At 36.0% G+C, this 13,505-nt stretch overlaps 2 protein-coding genes across 3 annotated transcripts in view; both read left to right on the forward strand.

Moving 5' to 3' along the window:
• LOC125670354 (solute carrier family 17 member 9-like) overlaps positions 1–13,505 on the forward strand; it is a 960,148-nt gene that overhangs the window by 831,156 nt on the left and 115,487 nt on the right. The gene's annotated exons all lie outside the window — the stretch shown is intronic.
• Positions 3,861–12,766, forward strand: LOC125671584 (uncharacterized protein DDB_G0283697-like). Its single transcript, XM_048907374.2, has 2 exons — positions 3,861–4,149; positions 12,090–12,766. The coding sequence occupies exons 1-2, from the start codon at positions 4,001–4,003 to the stop codon at positions 12,685–12,687; spliced, it is 747 nt and encodes a 248-aa protein (XP_048763331.2). The 5' UTR covers positions 3,861–4,000; the 3' UTR covers positions 12,688–12,766.

Below are 13,505 nucleotides of genomic sequence, written 5' to 3' on the forward strand. Positions count from 1 at the left end.
CTCAAGGCGGCCCCCAGACCCCCTGCCTCAAAAAGTTGCGCCCCCCCCCCATCGCAATTTCTGGATCCGCCCCTGATTATCACACATCTGAAGGTATGTTGATTGCAAGTAATTTTACTTGTTTCCTCCTTGTAAATTACATTGATGTAGAATTTAATTAAGGTTATATTGAATTGCTGCAAAAATTGTGTCAATATTGCAACATCTGAATGACCGACACGTGTACACATTGAATACAATTTCAGAGGATCGAAAATCCCCTATTGCGGCCTGATCTAAACTGTATCGTTCAGAACTGATGTAAATATACATTACTGCAATAGGATAATAGTATTTTGACTTTAATGGATCATGGGTGAAGAGACAGAAATGTGGCGGTCAGACGGGTTCGATCGCCGGTGGCCAGTTAATTCAGTTGGTGGAGTACATGACTAGAGATTCCTTTTAATCATTGCCTTTGTGAGATGTGTGTGTGTGACTTTCATGTAGATCCACATTCAACATTTGTCTCATTCTTAACTTATTTGATAAAGAGTTTAATGACAGTCATTACATCACCCCTAAATTATTTTTGGGAACATATCTTTTTGGTACTGTCTGTCTGTCTGTCTGTCTGTCTCTCTCTCTCTCTCTCTCTCTCTCTCTCTCTCTCTCTCTCTGTCTGTGTGTGTGTGTGTGTGTGTGTCCGCTCGTCCATCTGAGCTGATATCTTTTAAACCGTTCATCAAATATTGATATAATTGAACACAAATGTTCCTTGACACAATGTCTTGTGGATGAGGTCTTCTAAGGCAATTTTGGAAAGGTCATCGTCACTCAACTTATATAAATGTTCCTTATTTCAACATTTTTTACTATAAAAGTTCCCATCTCTCAAACCTTTCATCATAGATTGATCATTGATTATCACAAATCAAGGGTGGATTCAGAGGGGGTGGGGGTTCCAGGGGTCCGTACCCCTCCTCCCCCCTTTTTATGGGACCCAAAAAATTAAGTTATTCAATTTTAACGAGACTTTGAGTCAAAATGATACACCAGTGTATCATTTAATTCTAGGATAAATAAGACGAAACTTTGATGTATATTTACGATATTTTCGTCAGATACAAGTATCACTTAAGAATTCTTAAAAAGTACATGTAACATCATCGTCGGTTACCCACGGGTGCTTCTATTCGATTCTCTCCATCATCATGAGGGAGCGTGAGTGGACTCAAAACCGTGGTTTGCGACGATGATGTAACATCAAAGTTAAAATATATCCCATAAATAAATGATGGGCAATTGACCTGCCAGACAAAGGTCACTCAGGGTCATTTTGTAAAGGTTAAGGTCACTCAACACATTCCTTATAGATCAAAAACTCTTCATTTCAACAGTTATTGAACATTGTGCAAGTCATGCTTCATATGAAGGATGCAGTCTGGAGAGCATTCATCAGTTTTACTGATATTCTTGTTTTTAATATAACCTTTATACCTTACCTTGCCCATTACATCAACGTATTACAGTACACCCCCTTCCCCCACGCAGAAATTTTAAAAAATCGCTTTCGTGCTTAATCTGAATAAGTTAGTTGAATCTAGCGATGAGAGAGAGAGAGAGAGTGTGTGTGTGTGTGTGTGTGTGTGTCAGAAAGCGAGATGGAGAGAGAAAGAGTCTGAAGAGAGTGCCCCCATTGTGGATATTTTTCTCGGCAACATGGCAACCAAGTGATTGATTGATTGAATATTGTTTTACGTCCCTCTCGAGAATATTTCACTCATATGCAGAAGTCACCACTGTCGGTGAAGGGCTGCAAAATTTAGGCCTATACTCGGCGCTTATGGCCTTTGAGCAGGGAGGGATCTTTATCGTACGTGCCACACCTGCTGTACTAACACGGGACCTCGGTTTTTCCGGTCTCATCCGAAGGACCGCCCATTTAATCGTCTCTTACGACAAGCAATGGGGTACTGAGGACCTATTCTAACCCGGATCCCCACAGGATGGCAACCAAGTGATATAGATGAAAAGAACGCATGGAGAGAGAGAGAGAGAGAGAGAGAGAGAGAGAGAGAGAGAGAGAGAAGAGAGAGCGCGAGAAAGAGAGCAAAAAAGAAAGTGCTAGAGAGTTTTCCTTCTTTCTTGAGCCTTTCCTTTGTCTTGAATATTTTAGCGTTTAAACGCAATAAAAACATTCTTTTCTATGTACTGGCCTCATCACCTACTCACATTTTTGAAGATCATATCACATACTCTGAATAGATTGCTCGATTGAAACAAATTGATATAAATAACATGAAAGTAGTATTTTATACTGGATAGATTCAAATATATGTTCACACAAATTCCATTCTTTATCGAAATCAAACAATATTAGATATTAGATAAGATATAGTGCTCACGGCGGGTGTGACCGGTCGACAGGAGATGCTTACTCCTCTTAGACACCTGATCCCACCTCTGGTATATTCAGGGGTCCGTGTTTGCCCGACTCATAATTTTGTATTGCTTATAGTAATTATGATATTGATCCCTGTTCCTTGTCTTCACCTTTCATACTGACATAATAGTACGTCTCTCAATAGCATATTTCATTTTTACATAGTATACCAATCTAAATAGCGTTTGACAGTTTACTATATTTACATTCCCGGTGGTTTTTGGGGGGTTTTGTTAGGGTTTTTGTTTTTTGTCTTTGACATATTTTTACAAATTGCATATGATGTATGGATTCTTGATTAAATAGCACGTCTATGTTAACGGCTAGGAATTCCGACAGAGATGAAATGAACTTTATTTTTGAAAACCATGAGGTATGAACTGCAACGTTTTAAGTCGTCACCGTTCATATCCTCATGTATTGTTTTTTGAATTGAAATTCATTTCTTAATTCAACAAACTTGAACAAACATTCTAGAGGAGGTCGAGTGTATCGTCCACCTGTATGTTCGTCTGTCCGTCCGTCAGTCACAATGTAACAGAGAACAAAACGGGAATACCTTGCACACGTGCAATAAGTTGCAGGAACTCCGCTTTAAGCCAAGGGATTTGAGGTACTGAAACAGTAATATAGTAAAACACGGTTATAGCGAACCTCCAGGACAGTGACAACAGTTCGTTATACCCAAATGTAGTTATATCCAATAGCATTTATGTTATTTTCTCTTATAGGGGAATAACAATCACTTCGTAATAAGCGTGTTTGTTATATACGTGTTTTACTGTATACCAGAACAAAGTACTTGAGATATGGGCATAGCAACAACAAAAATCCTGTTATTCATGCAAGAAAGAATAAACCAGTATGACATACACTGTTCATTTGAAATCAATGATGTCTTTGTTGATTTCTGTGTCGCCACTCGTACTATTACGCTAATCTTACAACAGATTGATATACATGTACATGTATATGCATTTCTAATTGAATTTTGATTGTGAAAGACAGTAAGTATAGATACAAACCAGTACTGAGCATATTAGTATTAATGAAAAAAACAAACAATTTTGTATTCGTGACTTTACTCCATGTTACTTCTTGGCCAAATCTTCAGTGTCATCTTTATAGATAATACATTTGAAGATTTGTTATTATGCAGTCTATGTTAATGTTGCATTTTTCATACATAGAGCATGTTTGAAAAGTAACATAATCTTTACTGTTACTGCAAATATACAGGATCCGAGTTTTGTATTAGAAGTGCATCTCTACACATCAACACACAATAAAATCTTTGTGTTCCTCCTCTTAAAAGCTCTGTACATGTGCTTCACTCGCTGTTTTGATGGTACGCTGAATCATTAAGCTGGCATTGCGAAACCTACATTCCCAGTGCGCATTAGCCTGACCCAGGGGTCTGAACAATTCTTCCTGCATGTTTAACTTTGTAAACACTCAAGCATTTAGGCTCAAAGATTACACCAACACAGTCACCATAACGGTTCAAAAAAGGTGTATTTTATCTAAGGATTCTCTGTCATTTCGTATTGCATCCATTGCTGAACTGTCTTTGGGATGTCGCGGCTAAATGTTTTCTTAATTTTGATCTGTTTGCTTCTGGTGGTAGACGACATAGAAAGCAGACGTCATCGACGTTACCGTGACAGAAATTACGACCACTTTGCACTTGGGGGACGCCCCAGACTACCTCGCTGGATGTACAGGTAAGAGACACCACGCAGGATTTACAATATGTACCAGTGTTTTGCAAATAAAACCTTCTACAGACATATTAGAAATATAGATGAAATAAACGCTTTTGCGTTGTTTGTATTATAAGGGATATAAAAACCAAGGAAAGCACGGACTAATTTTCGTCGTTCATAGAAATTACCTCGTGCGCACATTGTATGCTCGATACGAATAAAATCAAGTCCTTGGAGAATACTCAGATATGAAAAGAAATTTGAAAATTTTCAGAAAGAATTTGAACAGCTATAATACACTCCAGTTTTGCTTAAACTTCAGTTGTGACTCTAAATTATTTATTTTTATTTGACTTTCACATTATATACATAGCTGTAATCTAACACTACACAGTAATATCATCAATATTCCTATACAAAAGACATTTTCGTATATATAAAGAGAGAGAGAAAGAAAGAGAGAGCACATAAAGCAGAGCAGGGCACACAATCTTAGGTTAAAATAACTTTAATACACAAATGAAAGGTGAAGATAACGAACAGTGATCAATCTCATAACTCCTACAAGCAATACAAAATAGATAGTTGGGCAAACACGGGCCCCTGGACACAACAGAGGTGGGATCGGGTGCCTAGGAGAAGTAAGCATCCCCTGTCGACCGGTCACACCCGCCGTGAGCCCTATATTCTGTTCAGGTAAACGGAGTTATTTGCAGTCAAAATCAGTGTGCCAAGAACGGCTTAACAATCGGTATGAAACACGTCAGACAGCATTGGACCAAATGATAGGTTGTATTGACGAACTAGATCGTTATAACGACAATAGAAATTGCGAATTGCTGATTTCAATCGAGACTGTTGAAAGCCCTGTACCATCAACTTGTTTTTCAGTAGTTTAAAAACTGACTATACGCAGAACAAGCTCTTGCATATTGAATCAGTTGAGAGATATAAACACCATATGCAGTTGATAATGGAATATTGCTACATAAATATGGGAAGTTGATGATGGAGAAGCTGAAATAATCCCGCTTGTCATAAAGTTGAGTTGTCAGTTTGCCGTTAATGTATACTTTCAATAAAATATTTAAGTATGAAGCATTCATAATTTATCAAATATTTTGCCAGTATCTCTCAAAATCCCTATACCTGCAGTTTTTCAACAACAAAAGTTTTCTTCTACTGTAATTCTATCAATGATGTTTTATTTTTTGGCATCTATACTTAATTTACTTATACTTGAGAATTTACTGATATAAATATATTGCTTTATCATAAGAATTAAGAATAAGAATTATAAAAATTTTCACCTTGTGTATATTCTTATTAGCAAATTAGAATTGAATTAGAATTGCTTGCCATACCAGATCTCTTTCACACATGGACATTCTACAAATACGTGATCAATAGTTTCAAAATCCCTCTTGCAAAACCTGCAAATTGGGGAATCAACAATTCTAAGTTTATGTAATTAATAGTTGCATGGAAATATTCTGTGTAAGATTTGAACTGTAACCACTGCAATTTAGATTCCTGAGTTGTTTTAAAAGGAAGTTCAGCTATATTTTTCCATTCTAACTCTGAAAAACCCCTTCTGTTTCTTCCCATTTTAATATAAATCTAATTTTGGTTGCTTTATGGCTTATCAATTGCTTATACATATCCTTACAACTTTTTTATCTTTGAAATATGTTGAAATAGTAGATGGAATAATTGGCAAAAGTGGTTTTGTAGTTCTTGTATTGTCTTGTATTTAAGAACTTGTCTTTGTTGAATTGCTTTCTTTAGTCCTGCATATTCTACAAAATTCATTTTAACTTTCAAAACATTTTGTACATAATCAAAGCTGTAAAAATTACTATATATATAGCTATTTTCATCAAGAAGGTAATAAATAAATATAATACCTAATCATGCAGACATTTAAGCAATAATGATCTTCCATCAATAGTGATATTTGGATCATAACAAATATGTTCACAATAAAAATCTGGGTTGGTCTTATCTTTTGCAGAATTTATATTTGACCAGGTCTGAAACACCATCTATCCAAAAGCTGTTGGTTATTTTTACTCTTATTAGTATAATCTATTCCAAATACCCATATCTTTTCTATACAAGTCATTAGTTCTGCCCAAGTAGTTTTGTCCATTTTGCATTTGAATGTAGAATACGTCGAATCCATTTTTATACCCCCATTAACATATTCTTGAATTATAATATTTGTCTTTACTTTCTGAGTTTTGTTATTCCAAAGAAAGTTATATAAACCCCTTTCAAAAAAACAAATGGTTTCTTCTTTAGGATTTGGAATTGTAAGTATCAAATTTTTTAATTTTGGTATCAGTAATGTCTTTATTACTGTTAACCTTCCTAAAGGAGTAAGACTTCTATTATACCATAACTTTTTTCATTTCCTTCAATTTAGTCTTATAATTCAATTCTACCATTTCTTGTAAATTGATGCAAAATTTCTTATTCCTAATAAATCAAATATTTTATTGTTCCAATCAAAATTCCACCTAGTATGATGGAAAACGTACTTTGAAATTTTTTTGCTACCTATCCAAATCATTTTTGTCTTTGAAAAATTTATCTTTAGGTCTGAAATTATTACAAAGTAATCTAGGACTCTAATAATGCCATCCATAGAAGTGGGAGACCCATCTAAGATAGTTGAGGTGTCATCTACATATTGAGATATCTTATATTCTTCCCCATCGATAGTTATGCCTTTAATATCTTTGTTTTTTGCGTATTAGAATACCAAGTATTTCAGCACATAAAAGAAATAAGTAAGGAGATATAGGACTACCTTGCCTACAGCCCTGTTCTGAACTGAAGTATTGTGAGACAATTCCACTTTGAAAGACAAATGACTTTATTTGATTGTAAAATAATTTTATCCAGTTTTGAATAGAAATACCAAAATAAAAAAAACCATAATGTTTCTTGAATAAATTTCCAGGAGGCAGTATCAAAAAGCTTTTCAAAATCGATAAGCATCTGAAGCCCCGATACTTGTTTGGATTCTGTATAATATCATAAATTAATCTTATATTCTCACCGATATATCTACCTTTAATAAATCCAGTTTGATCTGTATGTATTAATTTATCTAGGAAAAGTTTTATTCTTTCTGCAGTACACCCTGATGCTAGTTATAGACAACATTCAAAAGAGAGATGGGTCTCGAATTTTTCAGAAACCGTTTTTGTTTTCGGAATACAAGTGTTAACCCCTAACTTGTTACATTCAGATAAATTGTGCTTCTCAAAGGAGTTATTTATTGCTCGGGTAACAAAAGAACAGATATCTTTCCAGAAAACTTTATAAAATTCACATGTGAAGCCATCTGTGAATCCATCAGGGCCTGAAGTTTTATCATTTTTCGTTTTTTAAAGAAAATTAAGCACCTCTTTTTCAGTTAACATACCTTCTATGCTTTGTGATTCATCATAAATCCGTCTAGGAATATCATTATATTTATCAAGATTGTTACAAAAGTTATCGTTTTCTAAAACAACTGGGGTTTTTTTTATAGAGGGTTTCATAATAATCGGAAATATTCATATCTAGTGATCAGTCATCCAAAATGTTATTTTGTTAAACATCACTCTGATTCCACGCACAAGTACTCTGAAGTTGAAATAAAACAATATGCTAGAGTTCCTCAATGACAATGTCTTCGTGGTCTTTGGTGATCAGGTCTTCCAACAGTCTATTGGAAATCCCATGGGCACGAATTGTGCTCCCTTGTTAGATTACCTGTTCTTACATTTTTTTGGAAGCAGAATTTATTCAAAAACTTCTACGTGAGAAGAAAAAATAATCTCTTGCTGTGGCCTTCAATTCGACATTTAGATATATCGACGACGTTCTGTCTATTAACAATAATAACTTTCATTCTTATGTCAATTCGATACAGCCCTGTGAGCTCGAAATAAAGGAAACCACAGATTCGTCCACTTCTGCTTCATACTTAGATATCTTATTGAAAGTAGACACCAACGGCAAACTGACAACTCAACTGTATGACAAACGGGATTATTTCAGCTTCTCCATCGTCAAATTCCCATATTTATGTAGCAATATTCCATTATCACCTGCATATGAGGTTTATATCTTTCAACTGATTGGATACGCAAGAGCTTGTTCTGTGTATGGTCAGTTTTTAAATCGATGCAAGCTACTGAAAAACAAGTTGATGGTACAGGGCTTTCAACAGTCTCGATTGAAATCAGCAATTCGCAAATTCTATGGTCGTTATAACGATCTAGTTCGTCAATACAACCTATCATTTGGTCCAATGCTGTCTGACGTGTTCATACCGATTGTTAAGCCGTTCTTGGCACACTGATTTTGACTGCAAATAACTCCGTTTACCTGAACAGAATATAGGGCTCACGGCGGGTGTGACCGGTCGACAGGGGATGCTTACTTCTCCTAGGCACCTGATCCCACCTCTGTTGTGTCCAGGGGCCCGTGTTTGCCCAACTATGTATTTTGTATTGCTTATAGGAGTTATGAGATTGATCACTGTTCTTTATCATCATCTTTCATGTTAACTATGGTAAATCACCTTCATAATATTCACAGCTTAGCTGCGGCACTTAATGCCAGTTTGTTCATGATGTCAAACCTAAGTGAACCTAAATGTTTACCGAGTTTCCTGGTGACAATAACAGCGACATTTAGAAATCCTTGACCTGCCAAAGTTTTCAACATGCGTCGACCTACCCCGTATTCACCATTGTCACAATAACCATCGTGAATTTTACTCTCTGCATCTTTGAATCGGTACGCTAATACATTATGATTTGCACTGACGAAGTCTGGGTCTCGAAGTACCTTTTTATACATATTTCGAACTTGTACGTATGTTTCTGCTGTAGGGGATAAGGACGTGAACATGTTTCCGTCTTGTGAAAACTCGTCACCCTTGATCAACGTGGTTTCTTCCAACTTTTCCACTTCTTTGTCATCCATCACCAAGACGTCTTTTGCTCTAGGTGGTAACACTCGATCCCGATAAACATTCCCATTAGGAAATACAAGCTTGTTACCAACTATCTTGGTTTTGACATCTTCCTCTCTGTACTTATTGTTCATCTCTTGCAATTTTTTCTTATTCTCATTGATCTGTAGCGGTGTTATGTAGAAAAGCATGTCCAAAAGTCCCAATGTTTCTCTCGTCTGCTGGATAGCGCTAAGGACACGATCCTGATGGCTAGAGTTTTGAAGTTTTCCTGTTATAGTTCTGGGCCTTGTACTTCCCTGGATTTTTGGTCCGTTTCTATGAATACCTATGAAAGTTAAATCTATTTTAAAGTGTTTCTTAATCAACCCGCGAACTTTGTGCGATTAATCTTCATTTTCTTCCTCTGGTAAGTTATGGACTAAGATGTTGTCCCTCATCGATCTGTCTCTTAGATCCACCGTCGTTTTCTTGTTGGGTCAGTCTTCTGTCCAAGTTAATCACAACGGATTTCAGAACTTGTAGCTCTCTACGTAGGCAAAGGTTTTCCTGTCTTAGACTTTCCAATTCTGACGTGTTATCTTCAAACTGTTGATCCATATACTTAATACGTTCATCAATGCCATCCTCGTCCCACAAATCTTTATTAATATTGTCGATGGATTTTTGAAGTTGACTGATATCGTCTAGTTTTCCTGTTATTGTCTTTAAACTATCTTGGATAGCGGACATTTGACGATCTGTACCGCCGATACTGAGTTCTGTCGGAGAGGCACTTTTATTATTTCGTAACTTGCGTGATGTGTGCTCACCTTAGGAGACCATGGTTTAGAAACTTAAAGCTATCGCAAATCACCTTTTTTGTATCCACATAATATTAGCACAGTATAATCCTGTTAATACCAAACACCACTGCAGTATATGGGTAACACAATATTCAGATTTCACATCACATAAAGACCGAATTCTCTCCCTGGTTTAAACTGTGACCGTCCTGGCCATTATTCACGTGACCTCCCAATGGCTAGAAAATGTTAAGAGTAAGAAGTTTGACTTAAGAATTTAAAGGAACACATTTCAACATCTTTCAGAACCTCTCGGCATTGTCAAAGTTATCAGTATGTAAGTTCTTTGATCATTTGTTTTTACTACATGACCATGGGGCCACAACACGGCTACAATAAGGGTTACACACTGCAGACATAGGGTCAATTACATTCAAAGTAATCGATTATAATTACAGATTACATTGAAATTTATTATTACAATTACAATTACATCTATTTTGAAATGTAATTGATTATAATTACAATTACAATTACAGATTACTTTTAGATACTTTTGCTGAGGAAAGCTCTATCTTTACTACCGCAAGGGTCCTACAACTGAAAACATAACAACTGTAAACATTTTTTATCATAACTTTATCTTAAAGCACTAATCTACAATGCATTATGTATAATACTGATTGACAATTCTGAACATAAATGATAAAGAGTTCATTTTGTCATAATGTCTTATTGAGGAGAAACTTTCAAGTTGCACTTAATGTTCATAAGTCGTTCAAAAGTTTGATCAGCAAGGCGGCAACGCTCTGGTCTAAAGATCTTTCCACCAATGCTGAAGAGGCGTTCAACAGGCACAGAAGATGCCGGAATGGTAAGGAACTTGCAGGCCATAGCAGAGAGGATTGGGGAGTTTTGCTGTTGGCTCTTCCAAAATTGAAGTGGGTCGCTTTCCATGGCAAGACAGGGTTGGGATAGATATCTGTTGACCTCAGTGCTGCTGTCAGTTGATTTACTGGAGGAAGGCTCACCAGTTGTTGTCATGAAACCAAAGAAGTCCTCTGGCTCGTCTGTCTTTGCTATCTTAGCTGGTGGTGGTGAAACTACTTGTACGGGAAACTACTAGTACAATCCATTTGGACTAATTTTTGCATTTTTTCAAAATTTTAACAAAGTGAGTGACAGTGTGCCTTTATTAGACATAGCTTTGGAAATTCATTAAATGAATATTTTTCCTACGTCAAATGAATAACCAAACAAAAATGATACAATATCTAATACAATATCTGAAACAACAAGTTACATAGATGAGCTGGGGTCTTGTGGACTGACTCTGACTCAATTAAGAATTTTGAAAATCTAAACCAAGACCTAGCTGTTATTTGTCTCATAATTAAAACCCACATATTATAAATATTCCAGGTGACATGTCACACTCTAGGGAACTTAGATAATAGCAACCAGTTTTCAGTGCACAAGTTGTTTGTTTAGTATCTGTCAATTAGTAGAAATTCACCTGTAGAGATCAAGTGTATCTAAACTGAATTCCAAGAAAGACAACCATGAGGTTTCTATTTCTTTTTCATTAATGTAAATAAAAGGTGTATAAAACCTTCATCTTCCGATAGCCATTTTTGTTGTTGTTTTTGTTTTGTGGTTATGAAGGTTGGATTACCCCATCAGGATATTTAATCAAACATTAAAACTTGATAAAACAACGGTGAAATCTATAGGCTGTTCCAAAAACAAATATGGGGGAGGGGTACATGGCCTGTTTAAAATTAATGAAAATAATCAAAAAAGTAATCTAAAAATAATAATGATTACAGGGTAAAATTAATGTAATCGATTACAATTAAAATTACATGTAATCTAAAAAGTACACGACTAAGAATTGTCTTCCTATAAACAAAATATTTTGTTTATAGGAAGACAATATTTTTTATTATAGATATATAAAACGTCGAGTGTCTATGGGGTTACAGTATAGTTTTGTGTAAATTCTACGCGGTGAGCATTGTATTCCATGGACATTTTGTATTATTTGCCACCACCACCCAAAAATATTGTCTTTACAATATCTCTCATAATTGCACAAATTCTCGTCGCTTAATGTTGTAATTAACAAAACACTGCAATACCTTTGTGATATAGTGCCGAAATTTCGAAAGTAACAATAAACATTATTTCTGCAGGTACATGGCTATGGCTAATGATGACGATGTAAAAAACGATGACGAAGATGACGGGGATGAAAACGACTGGTTGGCTCAGAAAAATGAAAAATGGACCACGAAACTCCAGAGGAAAATGAAATTGATCCAGAAACTCCGCAGCATGATGACAGCAGACGACTCTGGCGAAGATAAACCAGAGGAGGCACAGGACGGCGACCAGGATAAACACGTAATGGTTCACCGTCGACGATGGCAGAAACACAAAGGCAATGGGGCCCAGAGACGTCAGAAATGGAGAAAAATGAAGAAGATGAAGAAATGGATGCACAAAAGACCATCCTGCTTCTGTCTGCAAACTGAACAACTAGAGAAGCTGCAGGAACTGATAAAGAAGGAGGGCCTGGAGAAAGAATTCCCCCAGATAATGCCACCAGAAGAAAACACCCTAGACGACGAGACATCCGATGTCTCCGATGATGAGGATAGCGATGATACCGACGACACCGAGGAGATCGATAATGTTAATGGAGAATCCATTATATCGGAGGAAGTTACAGATGACTCTCATGAGGAACTTCCTTTAATGACAACAGAATCATCTATCATTTTACAGTAAATTCAAAATTTCATCGTTTGAACTTTTTGGTGTGGATTAAATCATTTTCACAATATCAAAAAATAAAAATGATTCAATGGGTGTGTTTTATGTATATGTACTATGAAAGCAATGGTACAGACGGTAGATCCGTTGTCATGGTAATATTAAGATATTGTATTTTTTGTTGGAAGTCTTAAAATGAAAGTATATACTGTAGTCCTTCTATGTATACTTGAAGACTTGTTAAAATAATATTCATGTGTATCAAGAACGTTCGTTTGTAGCAATCTCTCACCCCCCCCCCCCCGACAAAATTCTCAATTCCTTCTCAAATTCTGTCCACATTACTGCCTGTCCTGAGAACCAAAGTCAGAAAATCAAACCACGAATAACTTATTACCCAGCCGACAAAAAACAGTTAGACAAAGAAACTGCCAGGGGCAATAAAAACTTCACTTATTGGTAAAGAAGTATGAAATGAGTCTCAAAAAGAAAGCACGCCGCGGGACATGGTCATTACGGATGTTTCGGTACTAATACCCGGACCCTAGTGTGTAGCTTTCAATCAAACATATGAATGAAACAATGTTCTGTATTATCACACATCTAAAGGTATGTTGATTGTAAGTAATTTTTCTTGTTTCATCCTTGTAAATTACATTGATGTGGAATTTAAAGTTATATTGAATTGCTCCAGGAATTTTGTCAATATTGCAATATCTGACACAAGTCTGCAGAATCACCGGCACATTGAATACAATTTCAGAGGATCGAAAATCCCCTTTTGCGGCCTGATCTAAACTGTATCGTTCAGAACTGATGTAAATATACATCAC

Source organism: Ostrea edulis, chromosome 4 (assembly GCF_947568905.1).
Source record: "Ostrea edulis chromosome 4, xbOstEdul1.1, whole genome shotgun sequence".
Classification (NCBI taxonomy): Eukaryota; Metazoa; Mollusca; class Bivalvia; order Ostreida; family Ostreidae; genus Ostrea; species Ostrea edulis.

Bases quoted from the DNA above. Each gene is read 5' to 3' on its own strand.
- LOC125671584 (XM_048907374.2), top strand. From the start codon at position 4,001: ATGTCGCGGCTAAATGTTTTCTTAATTTTGATCTGTTTGCTTCTGGTG. The intron at 4,150-12,089 runs GTAAGAGACACC...TTATTTCTGCAG, and splicing joins CTACCTCGCTGGATGTACAG to GTACATGGCTATGGCTAATG.